This window comes from Mytilus trossulus, chromosome 8 (genome assembly GCF_036588685.1).
Source record: "Mytilus trossulus isolate FHL-02 chromosome 8, PNRI_Mtr1.1.1.hap1, whole genome shotgun sequence".
In the NCBI taxonomy this organism is placed as follows: Eukaryota; Metazoa; Mollusca; class Bivalvia; order Mytilida; family Mytilidae; genus Mytilus; species Mytilus trossulus.
Window position 1 is genome coordinate 7528734 of NC_086380.1, and position 27580 is coordinate 7556313.

The window sequence follows — 27580 nt, forward strand, 5'->3', positions numbered from 1 at the left end:
AATTAATGATCTTTGAAAATAGCTGAAGGAGCCCTCTAGGTGCGAGATTTTCTGTATTGAAGACCCATTGGTTTCTGTTTTCATGCTCATGTTCGGTACATCACAAAAACTGTTAATCAGGGTCCAAATTTTACCAGTTTACTTATATCGACAATGATTGTGTGTACTGGACTAAGTTACCTTTACCAAAACAACTTAAATCTGAAAAATAACTGATTTCACACTATCATTTTACTTTTTTCAATGAACCCTAAAACCAGGGTCAAAATTGTATTTTAGTATTATATAAATTAAAAAAAAATCACATCAAAGTGAACATGTGTACTAAGTTTCAAATTGACAAAACCAAAATTTCATACTGGATTACCTTAATAGAAAATACAGGAAGGATAAAAGATTACAAAACAATATGCATAAAAACACTTGATCAGACAACTTAGTTTGGTTCTAAGTCACAAGGAAAATATATATCATCATATGAGAACATCAAACTAACTGTTGAGTTTTAAACTATTTAAAAACTGAAAGTGTACAAAGTTTGACTTTGTATACATGTGCACAAAAAAATGACTATAAATTTCATTTCATGTTACATTATGTTTTAAGTGCTCTGTAAGATGGGTCATGTTCTTACATTTGTCTGTAAACCAGTACAAGTTGTAACCTTGACAACTAAGAAAACTAGTATGTCTAGATCTGTGTCTAGCAATATTTAGTCCAATAGATTATTTGAATACTGACAGCCTTTTGAATGACTTGCAGTGGCTGATCCAGGGGGGGGGGATCAAGGGTCAAGGGGTTAAAACCCCTTATTTCGGAAAATCAATGCATTAGAATGGGGACATATAACATGGTTGGGACACCCTTTTCTATCCTGGGTTGGGACACACACACCTTTTTTTTTTGGAAAATGGCTGGATCTGCCCTTGAATAGCTGGAGTCAAGATTGTAAAGTGGATACCTAGAAGAATTTAAGACCAGTCAGAGGTCACAGAAAACTTTTCTTGTACTGTCTTAAGATGAAAGCATCATCACAGTGCATGGAATCAATAGTTAGGTAAAATTTAGGGTTAAGGTTCCTGCCCTTTTTTACCATTGTTGATCAAGACAAGAAATAAACAAGGATTTATTAGGATTTAGAGGTAGAATTCATATGTACATGTATTGTGCACATATAATTAACAATAGTATTCATAGGAAAAAAGATGTCACAGTGCATTTATTTAATTAGATAATTGATACATTTGTCATTGGGGTCATTTTGTCAATGGTGGTCAATGTGATTAATTGTTGTTGCTAGTGTTTCCTTTATACAATAAGAACAGTGATGAGAGTCAATAAAAGATTGATAACAAGATCTGACATGTATACATGCAAATAAATGTTTGCCATTAATCACATTCATCTGCTCACATTATCCACCAGGGTGTAATAGTCTTCAGGATAAACTTTAAAATCTACAGACACATATAGGTCAATTTTCTGTTGACCAGTAGAGAAGCTAATTCTACAAGCCTTGGCTGCTGGTTAAGTGCATGTGGAAGACTTGGTTAATGTGGAGGTCAATATGTATGAAGCACCATAAATATTTCACTTTTTCGTTACAGCCTCAACACAATAGTATTGTGACCCAGCTGTCACAAAATGATTATAGACATCAGATTCCACTCACTAATTTACTTCAAATTTAATTGTTAATATATTTAAGAAAACTGTATGTGCAGCATAAAAGATGCTACTGCCTTACCTGATTCAGGTGATTCTGGGCTATCCCCTTTTAATTCATCCGAAATAAATTTCAACTTCATTTTTGTGTGTCTACTTCATTCATCCAGGATGTTAATGTATAAAATCCATTGTAGTGAATAAACTTCCTTAAACGTGTACACAATAAGCTTGACAGTGAACAACTTGGTGTTATCTTTTCCTATTTGTATATGTTTTTATCATCAGTCTAATCCTTTTAGCTTTAATTTAAATCACATGATATTTGATAATTATCCATGAAAATGCACTAGTGTTTTAAAAGATAATTTCTTTAATTTATGCCCACTTCATATAATTCTTTTTATTTGCAAACCTAACTCTACTACTAAATAATCTAAATACTGCATAAAACTTCCAAAATGATAAGAGAAAAAGTTCTGATTCCTCAGTAAGACGAAAACCGAAAGGTAAAACAAAAGACCAAAAAGCCAATACTTGAGATCACCTAGTTATTGGCATATCATCAAGTTCATCATGTATATCCTGCCAACACATTGTCAAATAACATGCTGTAGAAATGTACATTCTTCATTCATTTCATACTGTGAAATCTATCAGGATAATTAATTTTGACTGCAATCAGTCCATCACTTTTATGCTAAGTCTATAGCTAACTATAAATATATTGGCAAGTTAATATTCATTCACTTCTTCACTGTTTTCTAGCTAACAAGGTATAAGAAACCAAAGATGGAAGAATTGCAACTTCTTCTACTAATATCTGATTCACTGATTTTGTTCTTTATACAAGTGATTCCTGACTGATTACAAATCATAATCAAATTTCACAATAAGTGCATTTATCAGTACAATCAAGCAGTTACATTTGGCTTCAAACTTCTCTTCATTTATGCTGTCACATTTTTTTTTTAAATCCAGTAGTAAACACTTGCAAATGTATAAAAAAACGGAATATATATGTATTCCAAGATGTTTTAAACTGATAAAATTTTTCATCTACATGAATTCAATTTATGCTCTTTTAAAAAATATCAAAATAGATTTTTTTTCAATCAAGGGGGCAAAAAAGTCAAGACAAAAACCCAGTGCAATTCCAATATAACTTGTAACCCCTTTTTATTTCACAAGTTGAAGGTTTTATCAGACAATGTCAATGAAACTCCATTAATCAACCTAATGTCACAGATTTATGTATGTGTCTTTCATATGTAAAACTTCCTGTTCAACAGGAAGATAAAAGCTAAACTTTAATTTGTTAGGATATACTCAGATTTGACCTGTTTCCTGTTTTCTTAAAGACCATTTACTTATTAAGCCATTGTGCATTATATTTTTTTCGGTTACCACCATAATTTGTATTTTATACGAGTATGTCTATAAAATATTTGTCATTCTGTACCAAATTATCATACATTGGTAAAGTCAAAAAGAATGTTGTCTTTTTTTTTTATGTAAAGCCCCCTATTAGCCTCTCTAGCTCATGTAAGACAATTGTCAAACACACAAGGTTTTGGACAACAATTGACAAGTAAATTGTACAAACATATCCCCATTGATTGTGTAAATTTGTGGACATTTCATTTCAATTATCTTCTCAAAGTTTAAATGTGAACTTGACCTCTATGACCTCCAGTCAGCCCATTTTAAAAGTTGACCTCCAGATGGAAATATTTTGAATTTCTAATCAACATTTGTATACCGGTCTATCAAAAGTGACAATTAATGATGTAAATAAATATATTTTTATGCCCCACCTACAATAGCAGAGGGGCATTTTCTGGTCTGTATATCCATTTACCTGTCTGTCTGTTCGTTCGTCCGTACATTTGTATGTCTGTTCGCCCATCTTCAGGTTTAAGTTTTTGGTCAAGGTAGTACTAGTTTTTGATGAAGTTGAAGTCCAATCAACTTGAATCTTAGTACACATGTTTCTTATGATCTGATCTTTCTAATTTTAATGCCAAATAAGAGTTTTTACCCCAATTATATGGTCCACTCACTCCACTGAACATAGAAAATGATAGTGCGAGTGGGGCATCTGTGTACTGGGGACACATTCTTGTTTGTCATGTTTTTATTGTTGGATATAATTGTCTGGATATGAATGTGATTGGCACACCCCCACTCATTATGTTCATAGGAAGTAGTGGTGTATGACAAATCTGAAAATTCCTAACAAGAGACTACATGTATGTTAAGCAGCAGAATAGATGCAGTGCAGTCTGTTACTGGTAAGATCCTGAGGAAGTTTCAAAATACAATGTATTCAAATAATTATAAGTGGATCAGGAGGAGCCTTAACTTTTTACCATAATTCCTCAAATCTCGTTGTGAAACTCTTTTTTAAATTTAGCTTCAAATGGAGTTAAATTACTTAAATACCCTTTTTTCTGTACTTTATTACATTAATTATTTTTTGGGATAATCTAAACGTTAGACAGATTACCCTAGAATTGCAGCCGTTTGAACTTTGAAATCATACTTATTAAAGCCCCTGACACTGTGTATGTAATACTTATAGGCAAGAGCTAATTATAAAGCTTTAGTGACAACCAAAGGTACATTTATGTTACACTTCCCTAGCTACACATGTTACCATGCAATAGTGAAACTCATATTTATGAGGATTGAACCTGGTGAAGAGGTTTAGATAGAGGTGCTAATCAGTGGTTCACACCTCTGTCTTTACAAGCTACATGTACATGTAGGTGCATAGTTATTACTCCAGTGATGTAAAAATCTAATCTGTGTGTACAGAAGACTTCGAAGGTGTAAATTACTATGACATTGTTTGGTTAATACATGTAATACACATACAAGTATGATCAACATTTGCAGCAGTCCCTGATGTACATCATGTACATGTTATAATACATGTACATGTACGTACTTTTTAACACAAGAAATCATTTTGGATATAACAATTTTAGCATACAAAAATCGTACCCATGTTTCAATTTTTAATGAAATCTTATCTTTACGACTTTAGCACAAAAAGATGTTACAGATTTTTTAATGATTGAAATTTCTGATTTTTTAATAAATGATTGACACAAAGATTTGCCTCAATAGTTATTAGTTAAAATTAAAGTGCAAATGTTGAAATTAAAATGTCAATATGTAAACAATGTTAATAGTTATCAAAGGTACATGTACCAGGATTATCACTATGCAAGATTGCAAGTCAATGAATCATGACTCGGACTGAAGGCTCAGGGCCAAATAATATCTATGGAAATGAGAAATTGCAATGCTAACTATAAACTGCAAACAAATAGTATTGGCATTACAAATACAGTGTGTATACGTAGTTCCCTTTAAACTTACCTAAACATGCTAAAACACAAACGTCATCTCAAGTAGGTACCAAGGTAAATTATGCATATTAAGTTTTAACAAATAACACAACTCACAAGATCGAGAAATTTTAAACAAGCAGATTCTATATCATACACATGGACATGATTGATGTATGAACATGACAAAGAAAAGAAATAATTATAATGTCAAATGATTGCCTCCCCTATTTAGACTTCTCTTTTTCGAATTCATGTACATACACCGTACATTGTATATAATAATTATTTCTTCTTTTTTTTTTTTTTTAAATATATTGATTGTCTTGACTAATCATTTAATTATACAATATTGTATGATTGTCATTGGTGAGGAATATTCAAGACTTTTCATGTATATATTAAACATGTAGACATAGATGAATTTTTTCACAATTTATCAACATATCAGAAAACATGGCAAAGGGGAGGTAACTCTAACTATATGAGAGGCTGTCAATTCTTCATTATTATTCATTAGCTTAAAGAATTGTGGTTCTACTCAGTAGCTACAAATGTATAAAATCCTAGAAACATTTGAAAACTGGGGATGAATTGCTACTTGTACATGTATGCTTTTTAGACATTTTTAGACTTAAAGTTATAGGGTGGTTTATTTATTAATATCTGTTAATAATTTAGTATTAACTTAATAAATACATGCAACACTACCAGGAAAGCGTGTGGCTTTTTTTCTCAGACTATTTAAAAATTTTAGTTGTTATAAAAGTTTATAATTGATTTGGACAGGTATAAATTAAAGAGAACACAAACATGTATATTGAATATATATAAGAGATAATTTCATGAAATTCTTAACCCGGTTTTGGAAAAAGATTTAAGTAATATACAAACCCTTTGATCCTCTCTTTTTCTTTTTCTTTCTCCTCCCATCATCAGCCAAGTCCAGACTTTGTGCTATAGGTCTTCCTTCAGGCATATCATCAACTGAGGAGCAACTGTTTGTTAACAAAGAACAGATTGATTTACCCACTTTGTCTACTTGGTCTTTACCATGACCAAAAGGAGGGTCCTTCTCCCCACTGAACATATCGTCATGATGACGAGAATACACAGATTTTTCTACTTGTACCCCAGTGCTTTTACTTTTATCATATCTAGTAAAGTTACTGTAGCGACTAGGAGTTGGACTACTTAATGGGAAGTGAATGTGATCATCTACCCGTCTCAAAGAGGAAGCAGAGTTGTCTTTAAGTGCCTTACGGCTTTTGTCAAAAGAAAAGGTTGACGATGTCATTTCACCATATTCTTCTGTGCTTTCCTGAGTCATGGGAGTGTAATAATTACGACTCCTCCTTTCATTGTATAATGTGCGATGAGGAGCAAACTTGACCTCATCATCACTGTCTTCACTGGTTTCAAAATCGTCCTGTCCCCGACTGTAGGTACGAAACGTTTCCATTTCTGTACCGGGATAAAAGTCTTGATCACTCTCTTTGTTTCCAGATTTATCACTGCGCGGAGACTCAATGTCATTTTGTGATGCTTTGTCAGACTCTACATCATATGCCTCGTCATATTCATTATGATACATTGGTGTTACTTTAGTTGCTGAGGGGAAGTAATCGAAACTGGCTGCCCTTTCCTCCCCTTCGCTTTCCTCCTGATCGGAGTTACTACACAGACTGGTTGTTGCCTTACTAGAATTATAGATTCCTGAGTCATTGTCAGTACGTTTCTCCTCATCAGGAAAGGATGGAATGTCAATAATGACATCCTTATTCACACGAAAATATGAAGATTCAGATGCAGGATCATCAGAATCATCTTCCTGGTATATTTGATGTCTATTTGTGAAGTGTGTAGACCTTTGGTCCCTGTGGGACATCTTGTCTCTGTCCTGAGCCAGACTAAAATCTCTTGCCTTGCTCACCAGACCTGTGAAATCCTCCTCTGTAAGATCTGCTATAGCACGAGCCTTTTGCTTGACGATATCAACCTGCAATAAATAATCAACTGTTACTATATATAGAAAATCAACCCCTACAGAACAGTCTGTTAACCTTTTCCTGGTTGAATAAAAACAAAAAGAGAAGTTGTGTTTCTCCAATACCCTTAATGTTCCAAATAAGGATGGTTCTTAAACATTGTTAAAAAGAAGTATTGCGTTTCTAAAAATGCTTTTCTTGATGTCGTTATATATATGCTTCCTTGCAAAATATGTGGCAATTACCTCATGTACATTTACCAGAAATCATTATCAGAATGTTTCAATTAATTTGGATACTGATTAATAATAATTCAGGAATTCAATAACATGAGAGGAAAATTCTAAACTGATAAAAATAACCAGTTTATATCCAATTTTAGCACAGTTGGTGCTGTGAGGCAGCTAATTGTCCAAAATGAATAATGTGAAAAATGGTGGAAGAGATTCAAAGGTTCTTGGAATCTGGAGTGACCCCACATATGGTAGTATTGCAATTGGCAGCATAGTGCCTAAAACCATGTCTTAATTTTAAAGAGATTTTTCTTTTAGATTCTTCAAAATTCACCAAAAAACTTATAGAGCATCAGCATGTGCTTGTCATTTGTTAAGTACTATCAACCATAAATATTTCTCCTATAATGTTCTTCTCTTATGTTTGTCATATCAGTTTCTAAATAGGTTATAACTATACAGAAAATTTGACAGTTTAATGGATGTATGGACTCACCAGTTCAAAAATAATGAGATCAGATTTTCAGTCCAGGACTAATGGATTTGGCTCATTAGTGAGAACCCTGACAACAACCCAATTCACCAAGCTCACTCCACTTACTTTGTATAGACAGGGATACAGTTTGCCCTACCTATCCTAGGTGTTGTTTCCCTTTAGTTAAAAATTCTAAAATTGGAAAAGGTCAGAAATTTGAAAATGACTATCATGCATACATGTAGGAAACAATAGTACATGAACTAGCATAGTCGTGGTAGTGATATAGACTAGTATAATTTATATGAACTGTCCATATACATACACCAGTATTAGCCATGTTAGCTTAAACTTGAAAGTCATTGAATTAAAGTAATTTTTCTTTGGGTTTTTTCTCTCTACATTCATTTGACCATTAATATTTTCATGAAAAATACATGTAGATCATAAATAAATAATAATTAATATATGAGAACATTTAAATTTAAATATTGTTTATTTTGTAAAACCTCCTGTGTATTAACTAGTCTATAGAGTAATATATATTTTTTTGAAAAGTTTGAATTATCCATAAGCTTATAATGATATAAATTTGATAAAAACTAACAAAAAATCCTAAATACTTTTGGTCTACATTTATTGCATTTGTACATCTGTACATGCACTTTTGTTGATAAAATGATGATAAATCGGCAAAGGTTTCAATAATTGTTTGGATGAAATGTCAACCACAGTTGAATAACACCTTTCTTCATTGGAAAAAAATCAACTGTGACACTGTGAAAATCTAGAAACAAAATACAACAATGAAATATAATTCAAGTTATATTGAGCATCAATGTCTGAACACATTCATAAGGATAGTGATTCAAGTTTTAGGCAGGCATGGGAGGTTAAGATTGTTTTCACTTTACATATATATATACTAAGTGAATTTTGAAACAAACATTTATATCCAGGCAAGATGTACATTTTATTTTCAGCAAAGAAACATACTTGGTCTAGTTTAGATCATGTTTATTTCAATTATTACAAAGGATGTAGGAATGTCCTTCAGTCAGTTTTACGGCCAGGGTTAAAAAATGTATAATATGTCTGATTTTTTTTCCATGTGCTTCCATTTCTAAATTAAAATTTTTAAAACAAATATTGAGAATCAGTTTATACTTTTTATCTTTCTTCTACATGTATGCTAAATGTTAACCAATTTCATCACAATTTTTCACTGCAATTGCACTGTGTAGTTGCATTAAAAATTTCTAACATTATCTCCATGTACATTTTAAAAGTCAACTTCTGTGGGGAGTGATCATGGAACAAATATGACTTTCACTAAACAGCAGACTGGTAATGATTAAAAACAAGCTTAAATATTTGACATTAGTGATGACAGTGCAAGTGAAGATCTCAAAATTTACAGCATTTACAAAAGTTACCAACAATAATCACTTTCTCAGAAGAATACTTTTTTTGTGTACATGTACATGCATGCCAGGTGAACGCAGCATCAGAATGATATTTTTTAATCAGAATTTGATATCAATTTGCATCTAAGATTTGATGAAGAGTCCTATCCTTAATCTTGTAAAAATGATCAAATGTACTTGTTCAAGTTGGGAATACATTGTATATATACATGTAACTAGATAGAGCTAGTGCTGACCGCATGAGTCAGGTTTATTCATTAGCACACCACTGACATTGTAAACTACTTGGGAATGGTTCAGAATGAAGGCAAAAACAAATTCCAACATGCTGAATCTGAATCTGAATCTGAATAAATACGTTGCAGGGCCAGGATATGGCATCAATGGCAACGGGAGAGAGGCGCTGGAAAATTAGTCCAACGTTGTGAGAGCAACCGAAGTTTTAAAGCTCTCAATTGTCTTAGCACACACGAGATTGTCTGGTAGTCTATTCCAATCAGGTATTGTTCTTACAAAGAATGACTGTTTGTATTGTTCTGATTTGCTAGGTGGAATTTTAAAGCAGCGGCTGTTGTTTTGAGCAAATTTGTCTACAATGTTTGTTGTTTTATAGTCACTAAATTGTTTTGGTTTAACTTGTCGTTTTGGTCTCTCTTTGACTAATACTGAGTCTTGCGGTATAGCTGGTACCAACTCCCCGGCCACCTTGTAGAGAAAAGTAAGTCTACTGTGACGACGTCTGTTTTCCAGTGTTGGAAGTTTTAGTTCAATCATAAGTCTCCTTATGCTACCTTCCTCTCTGCTTGTGTAATCCCCACTAATGAAACGCACTGCTTGTCTCTGTACTTTTTCAAGTGCATTAATATCCTTCATCAAGTAAGGGTCCCAGACTATGGACGCATATTCTAAAAGTGAACGGATAAGTCCTATATATGCCTGTTTCCTACAATCCTTTGGACAGTGGCGGAGGTTTCGTCGCAAGAAGCCTAGAGTTGAGTTGGCTTTCTTCACGGTTTTAGCGATGTGGGCGCCCCACCTCAGATCATCTGAGATAATTACACCGAGATACGGATTTTGTTGTACCTGTTGCAGTATCTGATTGTCCAGTTTATAAAAATGAGATGATTTGTTGTTGACACTCATCACGTAACATTTTTTGGCATTGAATCTCATACCCCATTTTGTGGCCCATTCTTCCAACGATACAAGGTCGTTTTGTAGTAGTTGGTGGTCCTGTTGTGTTTGGACTTTCCTATACAGTAGGCAATCATCTGCGAATAATCTGACTTGAGATTTAACAGTTTCGGGTAAGTCATTAATATGACATAGGAACAGCAGCGGTCCTAATACCGTGCCTTGAGGAACTCCTGATGCTACCCCTACAGAGTCAGAATTTTCGCCATCCACTAAGACTCTCATGGATCGTTTTGTCAGGAACATGTTGAGCCAATCTAGTATTGGACCATCAATACCATAACTTTCGAGTTTGGCTAATAGCCTTTGATGCATCATTCTCCACCAGATATGTGTATCTTATGTCCTCCTTAACGTTTCATAATAAAGGTAAAAATAAATTCAAACATGTACCATTCTCCACAAGATATATGTGTATCTTATGTCCCCCTTTTCACCATGTCACTATTTGCCAACCACACAGAAAATAAAGAATTTTTTAATGCCAAATTGTTTTAACCCTATTAGCAGTGTTTAAAGGGTTGCCATGACAATGATTGTCTGCCTAAAAATCTATAAGAAATAAGAAAATAGTAATGTCATCCTGTGTAATGTCCCCTACCTACTCCATATTTAGCACACATAAGTGCAGACATGTTGGTTTCTCTGCCGCCTACCTGTGTTTACAACTTTTCATTTTAGTGCCATCTTAGGTCATCTAACTATGGTTTGATAATAAAAAATTTAGTGTTGCTTTTGAGGAAGACTACATTAGGGAATTCTTGCTGTAACATAATCACAGACACGTCATTAGGGGCAGCGACACACTACTCTACTGGGAGACGACCATTACTCATGAATATTTAGTAGATGCAAATTACCAAGGTCAAAAGCCTACACAAATATTTCGAAAGAATCGCATAGTAAAACACCCCATAAGTTCACTAAGCGGCTTGAACGAGTTTTATTTCTAATGAAATAATGATTGTAAATGATTTTAAGAAGTACTGTTTTCAAAAGCTACTGCGAACACAACTGACATACTAAATAAACGTGAAAAACATGCCGAAATTCTTCAAAACAAATGTGGCCCTGACATCGATACGAATAGAATACCTGTTTCTCAGACAAGCCAGACGGTAAAATAGAGTCATAAATGCTCAAAAACTGGTTCGTGTCTTCATTTCTAATTGCAGAACCAAGCAAAAAGGAATAAGTTTCTATTTCTTTTGCATTTTCGGCGTCGCTTTCCATTTTACCTCGAAGCCATCTTGAAAATTCCGATTTTTCGTCTCCAAGAGAAAGTCTCGTAAGTAACGAGAAATAAATGACCTTTGACACGAAATTGGTCTTCAGAGTGTTTTTTCGATACTGTGTTTTTAATTAGCAGTAGAGAATATTTATGACACTGAATTCTTCGTCTGCTTTGGAAATTGATCAGGATTTTGCATGTCAGATTTAGACAGTCAGAAATATTTATAGAAAGAGCGTCACTGCAGCAAAACAAGATGGCAGAAAACATATTTTTGTTTATCCCTAACATAATTGGTATGCATAGAAATTTCTATCTCATTTGATCTTTGGTATAGAGTAGTCTCATAAGCAATTTTACCACATCCACTTTAATATTTTATATACATCTACATCTACATCTATACTATTGATCTGCAGTGGAAATCCATAACGCAGATACTGCTGTGCAAACGTCAACCTGCGTGCTCAGTATTTACAAGTGCAATTAAAATTGGATAAAAACAGGTGGTTTCAGTTTACAGCTGCAGTCTCCGAAGTTGCTCCTTGAAGCATTCCAACGATGTGGCTTGGAAGGCTTCAGGAGGCAGACTGTTCCAGTCGGTGATGGTGCGTGGTATGTAGCTGTATTTGTAGGCATCTATGGAAGTACTGATCTGAGTGAATTTTTCTGGATGGTATTGTCTTGTTGAGGTAGATGGTCTTCTCACGTAAGATGGTATATTGACTGCCGCCTTTCCGTGTGTTGCTTTGTAGAACATGCATAGTCTACTGGATTTCCGTCTAGTTTCTAATGTTTGCCATTCTAGGGTTTTCATGATGTTGGTGACTGTCCCTGGTTCTCGACTGTATGTTGATGTCGCAAATCTGGCAGCTCTTCTTTGTACCATTTCTAGGGAGTCTATGTGATGTTTTCGATACGGATCCCATACTGCAGAGGCATACTCGAGATGTGGGCGCACTAGCGATGTATAGGCCTGCGCTTTGATGTCATGTGGACACTTCGAGATATTACGTCTTAGGAAACCTAGTACTCGATTTGATTTTGTGATTACCTTCTTGATGTGTGGATCCCAACTGAGGTCTTCTGACAACTCGACTCCAAGGTATGGATATTGGTGTACTGTGGTTAGTTGTTGTCCCATCATTTCATACTCTCTTATTGTTGGATTTTTCTTTCTTGTTACCCTCAGTGTGTAGCATTTAGCTGGGTGGAATGTCATTTGCCACTTCTCTGCCCATTTAGTCAGTTCTGTTAGATCTTTTTGTAGTTGTAAGCTGTCCTCACTACCCTTGATGGATCGATATAGTAGCGAGTCGTCAGCAAATAGACGTAGGGTTGATTTTGATGATATTGTTTCTCCCATATCGTTGATGTATATCAAGAAACAAAGTGGTCCTAATACTGTACCCTGTGGAACTCCTGATCGTACTGGTTTGTTCTCACTGGTTTCTCCATCTAGACATACTCTCTGGTGTCGGTGAGTGAGCCATGCAGAAATCCATAGTAGAGTGTTGTATGTTATCCCATAGTGTGCCATTTTCTTTAGAAGTCTTTGGTGGGGAACTGTGTCGAACGCTTTCGAAAAATCAAGGATAAGCATGTCTATTTGTCCTCGAATGTCCAGTTCTCTTGCCACTGTTTCTATGGTGTTAATGAGTTGTGTTTCGCATGATCGGTTACGTCTAAATCCGTGTTGAAAGTCGGATAGGACGAGATGTTCTTCAAGATGTTCCATGATGTGCTTGTAGATAATGTGTTCCATGACTTTACAACATATGGTGGTTAACGATACGGGGCGGTAGTTTACTGCTTGACTTCTGTCCCCCTTTTTGTAGATGGCTGTGATGTTTGCTTGTCGCCAATCTTCAGGAACTTCTCCTTTTTCATATGACTGTTCAAAGATTTTTGTGAGGAATGGTGCAATTTCACAGTGTGCTTCTTTCAAAACTCTAGTTGGTATTTTGTCAGGACCGTTTGCTTTTGTTGGGTCTAGGAGTTTAAGCTGTTTCTCATATATTTTATACCTTTATCACTTTATCTTCAGGTTGTTACATCAGCTAAAGGCTTCAACTTACCCGTCATCTTGGATTGTCGTATATGATTTTGTTGATATATAATATGAGGCAAGCAGGCGCGTAGCTCCCTATACGCCAACACGCAGTTGCGTGCACATCGATTCGGCATGCCAAAAAAAATAATGGCAAAATAAAAACTTATAAATTGAATGTTAAAGGAAACATCTATGTTGTCACTTTTTTAATTGATGAAATATCATTGAATAACGGCATTTGGTTTCAAAATAAAAGTTTTATTGGAATTGATGGCAAAATCGGACAGTAACTTGTATCTTTTACAAGATTTGAATTTGTAATATTCAGTCTAAGACATGAAGTTTTGGAGCACATTTTACAGTGTACGGTTTAGCAGTTTGGAATGAGATGTACCAATCTGCATTGAAATTATCAGGTCCCTTCGATATAATTGAAAATATGCCGAGGTGATGTGGTCGACAGACTACCGGAGCCAATCACCATAGAGATATATCAGTGTACTACGTATGTTGAAAACAAAATTAGACAAATGTACGATCCTTGAACAATGAACAATGCAGTTACTGCATATTCATTCAGTGTGAATATTGAAAAGAGCTGTTTGTTTCTGTCTAGACCCGAAGAGAATATTTTTGAAGATTTTGAGTAAATTCTGTATCAAAAATATGTTTTGTTTAAGTATTACTCTATTCAGAAGATTTATCAATAGTGTTACAATCATATTTTTTTTATAAGTCCTGACTACATATAGCGCCTCTTTTATAACCGTCCTATGACGTATGACCGAAAACCGAAAAAAAACATTTTTCTGCATAAAAGAATCCCCAAAATTTTTCGCCTCGCTCCTCGGTAGTTGCTTGCACTTCATTCTTTCTAGCTACGCCCCTGGCAAGCATTACCTGTAAATGGGTACGAAGTCTGTACGAATTATTTTTTGTAACTTAATTATTTGTTAAAAAAAAGAAACGGAAATACCGTAATGTTTCAGAATTGGGTTTTGTTTTCATGGTTTTTAGTTGTGACGTTATTCAAGTTATGACGTCATATGCAATGGAAACAAAGAAACACTATCATCAAGTAACGTTTTTTTATATCTAAGGAATTATTAAAAATGAAATTGGTATTGCGTTCTAAGATTTCAGTCTACATGCAAGTGTAGTCTTATACTGTTTTTATTCTATCTAAAGGCTAGTCAGTTCATCTCATGACTCTAGTCTAGTCCAATTATTTTGACATCTTGAAATGTTATTTTAAATTTTTATTCACCTCTGGTCTTTTCATCCTCAGAGTTTTGGTATTGCCTATTGCTGTATTAGCAGTATTGCCACTACATGTATATTTGGTTGTTAATCTGTTAGAAGAGTGTTGGGTCTGTTTTTTCCCTTACACATTTTGGGTGACTGAACTACCCGATTCCAAAACCTGTCTTAACCAAAGATCTGTCCATCCTTATAATTGTGTCGCCATCATTTTAGGTTTTTAAAGGAGCACTAGCTGCCAAATTCATGTTTACTGATTTGACTCAATTTCTCATATTTTATTTATAACAACATAAAACATTTTTCCAAACTATCAAAAGTATAAAGTAAACAATCTACAAGACATGGTCTCAATAAGATGTAGCTTGGTTTTGTTTAAAATGTAGCCATCTAATTAACTATCTAGTTGACCTTTTATGACCATATAAGTGATGTAAACATAAACATCAATATACATTTGTAAATAGATTAAGCAACTCATGCAATTGGATTTTTATAGGCCCATTAAATTTTGTATTATAGATTTAAAAAATTATGTTTATTGTCGTTTTTACCTGTAAAAGAATATTTTTGTGTGGATCAAATTAGTTCATCAAATTATATACCTTTGTTTCACTTTCAATGTTGACATTCTTTTCCTATAAATACCCATACACAGACAATGCATGCGTTATCCTATCACTTTCTACAGGGCTAAACTTGAGTTCACATGAATATGGATTTAATGAGGTCGAATAAGTCATTTTCAATTTTTATCAGTTTAATATGACAAAATTGAACCATTTTAGCTGATAAAAGCAATTTATTATTTCACTATTTCACTTTTTAATGATTGAACCAAAAAAAATCATACTTCTGATTTTTTATATCTCTTGTAGCTAGTGCCCTTTTAAAACCTTATATATTTAAATTTTTGTCTTTTAGCAATGTTTGGAAAATGTTGTTTGTGCTGTGGGGTACAAAGTGAGATTACTTTTTCGGTAAATAAGCCTATCCCAAACATCCTTTTGTGATGCAGCTTCTTGTGGAAAAAAATCCCTTTTTTGTCAAAATAAGTTCTTTAAAAAATTTAATACTTTGAACATGTTTTTAAAATACCTCCATCATAATCATTTAATAGCTCCATAGTTTTTACACATTTATTCTATGTTCCTCTACTTTCCTAATCACCACAAATGGTCATATGGTTAAGCTCAGTCATCTGTAAAAAGTATAAACATGTCCAATAGCACAACTGAGATTTTTTGTTTACACACAACTTTTGAGTTCCTCATTTCCAGGTGCATTTAGGGATATTGACCCAATTGTATTTTTAGCCTCTAAAGGATATTATGTTAAACAACCATCTATTATGTGAAACCTTGCCTTTTCAGGTAACTGTCTTTCTTGTCATTCTGTTGTAATACCTATGCATTTTGAACCCTAATTCAAAGGTCATCTCTCTTTTAAGTTTAAGGTCAGTTTTCTCTGGTCTGGAGGCTGACCTATTCAATAGATAATTTATGCAAGAATTTATTTAGGAGAAGACTTTGCCTGATATTGTTTTTCTAAGCAGAATTTATTTCAATTAAATTTTTTGCTACCTGAGTATGAAAATGTGTTGTACAGAAACAACAACTATTGCAATTACTACATATAGATATAGGAAGATATGGTGTGAGTGCCAATGAGACAACCCTCCTTCCAAATAACAATTTAAAAAGTAAACCATTATAGGTTAAAGTACGGCCTTCAACAAGGAGCCTTGGCTCACACCGAACAACAAGCTATAAAGGGCCTCAAAATTACTAGTGTAAAACCATTCAAACGGGAAAACCAACGGTCTAATCTATATAAACAAAACGAGAAACGAGAAACACGTATATATTACATAAACAAATGACAACTACTGTACATCAGATTTGCATACATTTTGTAAATGATTTGATTATGAATTGAATCTGAATTGATATTAATTGCTATATTTATACTGTATTTCAGATTATTTCAGAGTGATAACAGCTTTGCTGTCATTTTATTATATGAGAACAGATTATATGTTGACTACTTTCTGGTATTTGTTAAGTGGACTTTTAGATGCCATTGATGGTCATGCAGCAAGAATGTTAAATCAAGGTACAGTGAAATCAGATAAATAACACTTCATCTTACAAGACTGTTTTCAATCGAAGTTTAAATCAAATTTTTGAGACATCAATCCCGTAAATTATACGAGTTTTCGTTGATGGTTATATTATTTCTCCCTTTTAACGTCCTGTTCCTTTATATGTTATTATTAGAAACACAATTTTAAGTATAATGCCAACATATCGTATTTATAAAATATGTATAGGCATTGCGAATAAAATTATTTTCCTTTTGATACAACTTTCCCCGTCGGAGCCTCTACATCAATTCAAACCTGTCAATCATTTCTCGCAAGTAAAACATTTTGGTCAGACAGATCACTCGTGCTTTCTATTTTGACATATTTCCTGTTAATCTCTTTGAAAGTCAAACAATTGGTTTCTTTAATAACAATATTTATAACGCCGTGATCATATTTTGATTCCTATTTTTTATTTTACAATTGTTGACACTCGAGATATTGCCTCTCTATTTTCACGTCTCGACTATTTTATGAAAATCGCCGGTGTTTTTATTATAATATATTTTACGAATCGATACACGAAAATCAAAATTTAATCTTATATAGTTTATTGAATAAATGCACATTTATACCCCAAAAGGTTGAAGGCTAATCGAACTAGTCATGATCATCTGTCTTTACTTTTTCGTCGTACTTCTAGTCATTTTATAGCTCGCAGTCCGGAAGAATTTTTAAATCGATGTTGTATTATTTCCGAAGTTTATTTAAATTTGAATCCGGGAAATGACTGATAAAAATAAAACAGAAGACTAAATTTTGTTTTGATTTTACATGTATGTAAATCGATTAAATTTCTATTCTTGTCAATCGATCAAGAGCCTCAAAACTAACGCACAATACTGTCAATCATTCCACATCAAATTTAATCATGAATGGATATTCCCACAGTCGTTCAGTAAGGTCACCTGAGTTTACTGTTACGACATTTCCCGCCATATAAAAATATCGTGCAGTGGACAAAATCGATCTTAATATCTTTTATTAGCATTCAATAATATTGTGAGTGGAGTCAAATTAAAGTTCAACCACGTGCACACGCTGTTGATCACTAATATGTGTATCATGGAATTATCTTATCACGGCAAATTTTTCTTAAACAGATTGCTGTTAAAAATATATAACATACAAGTTCCCTTTTGTACATGGATTGTGCATAAATTAATATTATGCAATTAATTTAAGTTCGGGATTTCGGGATTAACACTTTCGGGATCTGGGAATTCTTTTTTTCGCGATGTCGGGATTTTGATTTATTTGAATTCGGGACCTTGGGACTTTGGATTTTTAAGCCCGGCATTTTGAGATCCGGACCCTATTTACCCCCTACCCCCAAATGCAGATCAATTATATAAATTAAGCATAATGAACAAACACGGAAATCTTAAAATAAACTTATGTCCGGGAAGAATCAATATCTTCTAATTATTTGCATCTATTTTAGTTATACATCTCCAACTTTGAAGTTTCAGACAATAAAATGTTTACAGTAGAAAGTAAAAACTACAAAGAATCAGCAAGCTACTAAATAATATACAAGTATTGCTCACTGTAATTATTTTTTTTATCTCGGAACTGACCCAACACATACTGAATATTAGATACATATTATAGAAATATTTTGCATTTGGCCACGTCAAACTAACCCTTGAGACAGCATTCTGCTAATCAATGGATTTACGAGTAAAACAAAAATAACCGTAAGCTTCCAGAAATAGAATACATGTAAAAATATTTATGTTTGAAATTGTATGCAAACAAATAAGAAAAAGATGCAAAAAAATAACAAAAAATAAACAACAAGGAACATAGAACAAAAATAATTTTGAGGAACAAATTAGAAAATAAATAGCAGTTGAAATATAAAAACCATAATTAAACAAATAGGCTATTTTTATTTTAACAAAATTTTCTGCAGTACTTCACCTGTAAAAATATTTTTGACTGAGAGGTTAAAATTACAGGTAACCTGATTCTGAAATCAGTGAACCGTAATTCTAGTAGCACGGATTAAGATGAAAGGACAAATATATTGCCAATCACACCAGGATTTGTTGATTAATGACTATACTACCTACCATAAGGCCACACTTAAAAATATTTTGGTTTGCCCAAACCCTACCCAAAGGTTGAGACAGTGGGTAGGTAGGTAGGCATTTTCTTTTTTTTTTTCAAAAAAAGAAATTGAAGTATCAGATGTTTATTATTCTTCATGCATATTTGATTAAAAAAAAACTTCTTCAAATCAGGACAATAAAAGAATTTGAGTAGGCAGCTTTTTTCTGGGTAGGTAGCGTTTGGGCAAACAAACCTATTATTTATTTTGGCCTAAAAATGTCCGATTATTCATATCCGACTAGACGGATTAAGACTTCAATAAAAATAAGTCCCTACCCGTACTGTATATATATATTTAATATCCATAAAAATGTGTCCTTGATACAAGGATCACCACAGGTTATTTAAGGGTAGTGATACTCCTTCCTTGAATATCTACCAAAATGACTTGATTTTCTTAGCAATGACAAACTGACAACGCCATGGCCGGAAAAGGAAAAGACAAACAGACAAACAATAGTACAATAGTACACAAGACACAACATAGAAAACTAAAGACAAAGCAACAGTGATCCCGGTGGGGGGGGGGGGGGTATTTCCTATATTTTTAGTGGTATGATCCGAGTGTGCCGCAAAATATGGAAGCTTTTTCAAGCCTTGCTGGTTAGAACAGGGTCCTTTTTTTTGTCCTACTGGTTAGAACAGGGTAACTTTTTCGTGCCCTGCTAGATAGAATAGGGTTTTTTAACAAAGTATTATTATTACAAATCCTGGTAAAAAGTCAATCACATTCGTGAAAAGGGAAGGGGATGGTAGTTATGAAAAAAGGAACATATCTGATATTATCTGTATGATTGAAATGTAATTACAGTACATGTAACTTTATTTATAAATGTATACCACAGATCATTAAGAAACAAATTCATGTCAGATATATATGTCTTCATGTTATGATGTTTACATTGTAGGAAGCAAGTTAGGTGCACTCCTAGACATGTTGATAGATAGATGTGCCACAATGTGTCTGTTAGCAGCTTTATGCCATTTCTATCCAGATTACATGATGTTCTTCCAGATCTCCATGTCAATAGATATAACCAGTCACTGGTTCCATGTCCAAAGGTTAGAAACATCTAAAATACAGAATACATTGTAAAATTGAGAATGGAATGTACATAGAAGTTAAATTCAGTACAGAAGACACAAAATTTCTTGTTCAGAATAAGAATAAGAATAAGAATTTTATTAGTTTGAAATCCAAACAATAGGATTGTTACTAAAATACACAACAAAAACAAACAAACAGACAGGCAGGCATATTAAAATTACAAAACGATAGTCTGACATTAAACACTACAAACATGTAGCATTGAAAGAAAAACAAAAACAAAGATTAATAGTATTAATTATAATACTATTTTTGACAGCATGCCTCCTCTTTAAAGTTATCAATTAAAATATTACGCTTATGTATCAAAAAATATGTTATAATATACATTACACAGTTTATATATTGACATTATAATTGTTTCTCTCATTATACATTTCACTTATGTAGTTAACAATGATAAGTAAAATATCACATTCTTCACAAGAATATAAAATCAAATTTGTTTTCTTCACTCATGGAATTAAAACAGGGGACAATATTAGAAATTTCATCGAACATTTTGATCCTTGTTTTATTAATTTCTGAACATGTTATGATAAAATGGAATTCATCTTCCAACTCTTTATGGCATAAAGGACATATTCTATTTTCTAGAGCTGTTTTGTTGTTCAAGAAACAACATGGGGTGATATATACAACACAGAAGTATTTTTTACCACATTTTAGGACAGTCCTCAATTTAATTTTACAATTTTAACTTAATTTTCTTTTAAAAGAGAACAATTTTGAAAAAGTTGATGTTAATTACATCATTTTGATTTTGCGATGACATGATGGCCTACAAATGCAGTGGCAGATCCAGAGGTTACCTCCCCTTTTTGTTTGACAATTAATGCTTTTCTATGAATTTATCTCCTATAATATAAGTTTGATGTTTCTATATTACAGTTCACTGATGCAGTGTGCTACAAGCCACATGATGATAGATTTAGGTGCTAATCCTGTATTATATTATTAAGTTCAATGTTTTTATATTACAGTTCACTGATGCAGGGTGCTACAAGCCACAAGATGATAGATCTAGGTGCTAATCCTGTACTGAGACATTATTATCATAACAGGGTAAGGCACAAAATAAAGGCTGATTCCTCGATCTAATCACATTAAGAAATAAGTCTAGAAGGAAAAACTGTTAATTTCGGAAATTATGCAATGTTTTTATAAATGCAAAAAAGTGCAACAATATCTGCTTGGCAATGATAAATCTTGCATTCATTTCTTCAATCAATTCATATCAATAGTGTTTTTTCATTAGAATTTTTAGCAATCAATTTGATTACCCAGAAGACCTCACAGTTAAACCAATAAACAGTGATTAGCAATAATAAATACACAGATAAATTTCTGAATTTATAGATAAAATATTACAAAAAACAAATCTACAATTATTACAATTTATACAAGACAAATACTGAATAATCTTGCATCATATATACCAACATCAAGATCAATAAACTTAACTTCATTCTAATGTCACTTTTAGTGTGTTCATGGTAGGGGAACTTTTTTATATACAAAAACAACACCCATAACCTCAAAATCTTTCACTTAATTAGATGAAACAATGTGTATAGATGATTCAATCTCAACCAATCAACACAAATAATCAAAATGAATCTAGAGTTTAACAAAGTAAACTATAGACAAGTAGACACTACATGTCTGACTCTTGATTATCTAGAATATAAAAAAAGTTGTGGAAAAAATTAAACAGAAACTGTCAAAGGTCTGCAAACAACACCAGTTATTTAAACTAGCCAAACTCATATTAGATATGACATAATGCAGCATGTTCACAAGGAATTTAGCACTGTTTAAAAGTGAAAATGATTGTTTAAATTATATTCTTTGTGTTTTCTGATTTAAACTGTTTATCACAATAACTATGACACTAAAATCACAATCTTGCGGAAAAGTAAAGACTTGCAAGAAATGTTTTAGGTGAATATAGCTGTTGTCGTCTTCAATAGTATATTGTTAGATACTTAACCTTTATATACCTAGTGCAGAAACAATTTAGATTTGTTGAAAACTAGCTTTTACAAATCATTGTATGAATCTTTTCAATAAAAACTGTAATAGAAATAACATTTTTCTTGCCATTTTTCAGAAAATTCTATTTGTGATGTGTGCAGCTAATGAGTTGTTCTATTGTATGTTATACTTAACACACTTCACGTCTGGACCTTTCAGTAAGTATTTAATGAGCTGTTCTATTGTATGTTATACTTAACACACTTCACGTCTGGACCTTTCAGTAAGTATTTAATGAGCTGTTCTATTGTATGTTATACTTAACACACTTCACGTCTGGACCTTTCAGTAAGTATTTAATGAGCTGTTCTATTGTATGTTATACTTAACACACTTCACGTCTGGACCTTTCAGTAAGTATTTAATGAGCTGTTCTATTGTATGTTATACTTAACACACTTTACGTCAGGACCTTTCAGTAAGTATTCTGTGCAAGAATAATCTTTTAGATTTATTATATGTATTAATATTTTTTTTTAGAATTGAGCATCCCCAGGCATTTGGAATTTTATTTTCTGGCTCATTCCTACAGCCCATCATCCAAAAAACTGCTGACTTGTATTTAAAAAAAAGTGATAAAAGTTTGAATGTCTGTGTTAAATTGTTTTGGCAACAAAAACTGGTCAACAGAAGATAACTTTAAAGGTGTTTGGAAACCTAAGTCTTTATTGTTCAATAGTAAGCAGCCAAAACTCTCAAGTACACATTGAGGCTCTATCAGGAAACAAAATAGATATTTGTGATGGGTTTGTATCCTGGGTTCATTATTTTGATAAGAGGTTGCTTACCAAAGAGGAAAAACATTCTGTCATCATGGTCATAAAACTACAAAGGCCTGATCATACTTTGAGAAATATCTTAGATATGCTAGTTGATATGTTATTTATATATGAATCTCTTAATGTTCTATCTGTTATATTCATAAGTATCTCTTAATTCTTTTAACACTAACTGTAGTTAAAAAATTTTATTAATTGAATTTGACCGTAAACATTTCTTAAATATGCAAGCAAAGCCTTAGCAAGCTTTTATTTGATTTTTGAAATTTTACCTTTAAATATAAAAGTTCATTTGAAGTATTTACTGATTTGAAAGTGAATTTGTTTCTATTGTAGATATATTCAGCATTATCCTGTATCTGTCTGCTCCATTAGCCCTCATTAAGACTGGTATCAGCATCCTTCAGTTAGTGGTGGCATGTCAGAATGTGGCCGCTGTTGATGTGGCAGATAGAGCGACAGTTGCTGGGAACAAGAACCAGTAAATTAATGAACCTTTAGAGCCAAAGAAGAAATGTGTTGTTTATTTATTGTTAATGTGAAATGGATATGTTTGTTAAAAATAGATAAATGTGAATTCAGAAATGTGTGCATCTGTTATTGCGATAATCTGCATAAATATGTTTTAGTTATCAAAATGTGAAATACTCAACAATTCACATTATTCGCAATAATAAAACCATTGCAATTATTTCTGAATTGACAGTACATGTGAATGGTTAGATCCTCTTTGAGGGTTGTCCTTCCTTATGTTGTGTAATGGCTTCTGTTGTAAACATATTGTTGCTTGCCAAATCACACATTAACCTTAGAATTAGTTATATTTTATTTGTAAACACAATGATGAAAGGGAGATTTAAGGTATTGCTTCCAAGGTTACAGCAATGGCGATGTCACATAAACGACATGTAGAGGTCAACATATAGGTTGGAAGAATAGATGAACTTCTGTAAATTATGTCAAGCACCATTTTGTCATAGATATAGACAATAGTGAAGAAACTTTACTCAAAAATTAGATATGTTGTTTAGACTAATTCATTTACGACAAAAATGAATATTAGGGGGGGGGGGGGGGGGAGATATGACAACACTCTTATATAGTCCATGTCTCATTATTTTTATTTTTAAAAACCTTCCAATAAAAAAAGTTGTTTCAATAGAAAAAAATTCTTTAACCAATATAATAAAACTATGTAGAAAATGTAATTTCAAACAATTTTAATTTTGTACATGTTTGTATTTTTAAGAAGATTGGAATATCTCATTGCAATTGTTTAAAAATCATCAGCTTCACTTTTGTGCATTTTTGTAATTATCTATCTTATGAATCTGTTAATTAAGTAGAAATCAGGTAAATCTTTCATGTGTAATCTTTATAGCTTTAACTTTTTTAAAGTAACATCTGTATTTCTGTGTATATATTGTATGCTTTTTATGTCAATAATTTTATAGTTCTGTGCAATTTTAATTTCATTTATTACTTGTCACTTAAAATAGAAAACTCCCAAACAGGAGTATGGGTTTTCATATCAGCTATTTATATTTGAGGTTTGATTATAATTTTTTCTGATGTGTTAAGAAATTACTTGTTATTAATGCAACACTCATAATTTTGGAAATTAAAGTTTTAAGAGAATTACAGAATATTTCCATTATGTAACACATGTATGATGAATGATGAATCTTGTTGAAAGCAGAACGTTTTTTTTTAATTAGAAATCCTTGTAGTACTTTTGAAATAGGAACATTATAAATATTGAATGAGCAAATATTTTTTATATGAGTTTTTTTGTCATAGCTGACTTTATTAAAAATATTTACAAATTTGAGTTGATAAACTTTATTTTAAGAATTTTCTCATATCTAAATGCATGGATAGTTTTAAAGTGCTCATACTATATCAATATATATTTTAACATGTATTCAAGGATTGGTTTTTCTATGAAAAATTTATAACTGTTTGGCTTGTACTGAGAAATGGAACAAATGAAAAATTGCCCCCTTTTTTTACTCTGCAAACTGATTTTACTGGGTTAATTATTAAAAACAATGATCTGTAAATTTTAATAAGTTCAAAACAATCTTTAATTTATTTCTAAACATAAAATTGTAGGTACAATGTAGTTTGAAACCTTTTTGCATTTATTCTGAACACAACCTTTTATCATAAAGAAATTACTTAGAAAAGTTCATTTGCACTGTCAAGTTAGAGTTTCATTAGATACCTGTTTCTATTTCAGAAAAGATGCCAAAACACTTTATGTGTGATTACAAGAATAGTACAGAAAATCAGGTTTAAGATTAGAAAAAAACTGGTACTAAGAACTACTGTTGACTTTATATAGCCTCATGTTTTTCAGGTATATGGAATCAGCTTTAACATTAGTTTTTGAGGGGAGGATGTAACGTAACATTTTCACATTCCGAACAAACTGCTATTTAAACATCATTGTTATAAATGTTTTTTTGAATGTAAAAGGTGGCATCTTTGAATCAGAACAACTATTTTTAAAGATATAGGAATTGGACAGAATTTATGAGATCCTATTTCAACTTTAGTCTTAAATGTGATCTTTTTTACTTACTTACATTGAATAATATGCTATAATGAATCTGAACAGAGATGAAAAAAATTTGACATTGTTTCAGATGAATCATTTTTTTGGTATGAACTTTTTATGAAAAACATAATTTCAATTTACAACTTTTATATCATGCAAATAAAGTGAATGAAATGTTTACTGTTTCATATTTTACATAGAATGTAAATTTCATATCATACAGTTTGCAATTACCAGACTGATGTTTAAGTCTGATAGTCTATAGTCTCTATTTATGTCTTAGTATACAAACAGCTTATTTGTATGTCAATTATCGACTCAGTAGTGTGCAATATTGAAATAAAATGAACAATCTTTGAGGTTTTGTCACATGATTTATTTAAAAGGGGAATTTGGCTTCATGAATGGATAAATAAAGGCAACAGTAGTACACTGCTGTTCAAAAGTCAAAAATTAACTGAGAGAAAAAAAATCTAGGTTACTAACTAAAACTGAGGTAAACACATCAACCAACTATAAGAAGAAAACAATGAAACAACAGAAACACTGAAGTGCAACAAAAACCTAACGACAATGCAACATACATAAAAACGAAACTATTAGATAACAGCTGCCTAATTCCTGACTTGGAACAGGTCATTTAAAGAAAAAATGGTGGGATAAAAAATATTCTGCTAGCAAAAAAAACCCCAAATATTGAGACAACAATCAACCAAAGTCCACTTCTCATTCATACATGTAAGGAACTATATGTTCTGTAGGGATTTTAACAATTAGAAAAACTTGTACGGTTTATCAAGTTATATAAAGGCCCAAACATGAGAACATGTTAATCAATTCAAACGAGAAAACCTAACAATCTGATTTGTAATTAAACTGTTAATTATAAACATATATTAATAATAAAAAAAACACTAAATAAGTGGCACATGGAAATTGTTTTAACTGACATTGTCATTAACACTCAACTACATCGTTAAATGATTGATTGATTGCTACTGAAAACCATTCACAATCGGTTTGTATAACAGTCCAGCACTGATATTTTCTTTGAAGTCACAAAATTTTACATTATCTCAGTTACTTGATTACTGCCTTTCCGTAAATATGAAGGTAATATTTTAAATATAACCATTCTTAAAATGGTTTCTTAATGTTGATCATATTCACCCACCACACAGATTTGAGAAAGCAACAAGTAGTCTGTCAATGCCTACAACTGATCTATTTGAGTGTTTTTAAGGTTGGTTATCTTCAAGATGAAACTTGCATTATTTACAAGTCATTATGATTATCTATGACTATTTTAAGGTTGGTTATCTTCAAGATGAAACTTGCATTATTTACAAGTCATTATGATTATCTATGAATATTTGTTTGTTTGTTTTGTTTGTTAAAAAAAAAAGTATAATAACATCATGTCAAAACAAAGATATACAGTTATATGTTTGAGGTGGTTTTAGAAAATCACTTTATAACATGAAGCTGTCGAAGTTGGCTTTTGTCTTATAAATTCACCAAAAGCAAAAGGCTTCATAACCGGGATGAAACTATATAGTCCAGTCAATCTAGCATAAATTTGACCCTAACCCGAAAGTAATTTCAACAGCAGATTTTAAAGTTGTAATCTTTAGCATTATACCCCAAATATACACAGAAAAAAGTCCCATAAAATCTAACTTGAGGAAGACTAAAAAAATCACCATTTAAAATTCCTATGGAGATTTGCATTGAAAAGGGAGATAACTCTTGCAAAAAAGGCAGAAATATCAATTAAAATTGATACAAAATTATATTTTTACCGCTTTTGTTCATCAGAATGTATTTATTCTTGATTTTTTTGCGTTCTTTAGAGTATAACAAACAACTCTAAAGGTGTTTTCATATCTTATCAAGCTATAATCTCGATTTCGTAATTCATTAGTTCAACATTTATTGAATTTT

The 27580-nt window shown here is 32.3% G+C and overlaps 2 protein-coding genes across 5 annotated transcripts in view; one reads left to right on the forward strand and one right to left on the reverse strand.

Moving 5' to 3' along the window:
- The window catches only part of LOC134728214 (uncharacterized), a 35436-nt gene extending 23810 nt beyond the window's left edge, over positions 1-11626 (reverse strand). The window contains exons 1-3 of one of the 4 annotated variants that reach the window (XM_063592732.1): positions 11437-11597; positions 7742-7912; positions 5919-7023 (exon numbers count right to left, since the gene is read on the reverse strand). In XM_063592732.1, the coding sequence (XP_063448802.1) occupies positions 5919-6912 (994 nt within the window). In that variant the 5' untranslated portion in view covers positions 6913-7023; positions 7742-7912; positions 11437-11597. Of the gene's footprint in view, positions 1-5918; positions 7024-7741; positions 7913-10997; positions 11198-11436 lie in introns of those variants that run through there. The other 3 variants (XM_063592733.1, XM_063592729.1, XM_063592730.1) reach the window with 3 other exon arrangements.
- Positions 11627-11644: 18 nt separating this feature from the next.
- On the forward strand, positions 11645-24143 carry LOC134728215 (CDP-diacylglycerol--inositol 3-phosphatidyltransferase-like). The gene is made up of 6 exons (XM_063592734.1): positions 11645-11868; positions 16866-17000; positions 20058-20211; positions 21241-21322; positions 22371-22452; positions 23410-24143. The coding sequence occupies exons 1-6, from the start codon at positions 11829-11831 to the stop codon at positions 23556-23558; spliced, it is 642 nt and encodes a 213-aa protein (XP_063448804.1). The 5' UTR covers positions 11645-11828; the 3' UTR covers positions 23559-24143.
- The last annotated feature ends 3437 nt before the right edge of the window (positions 24144-27580 follow it).

What these genes read in the sequence shown, in the direction of transcription:
- LOC134728215 (XM_063592734.1), top strand. Translation starts at nt 11,829, where the DNA reads ATGGCAGAAAACATATTTTTGTTTATCCCTAACATAATTG. An exon ending in CACTGGTTCCATGTCCAAAG is followed by an intron (nt 20,212 to 21,240) that starts GTTAGAAACATC and finishes TTTATATTACAG; the next exon opens with TTCACTGATGCAGGGTGCTA. An exon ending in GACATTATTATCATAACAGG is followed by an intron (nt 21,323 to 22,370) that starts GTAAGGCACAAA and finishes GCCATTTTTCAG; the next exon opens with AAAATTCTATTTGTGATGTG.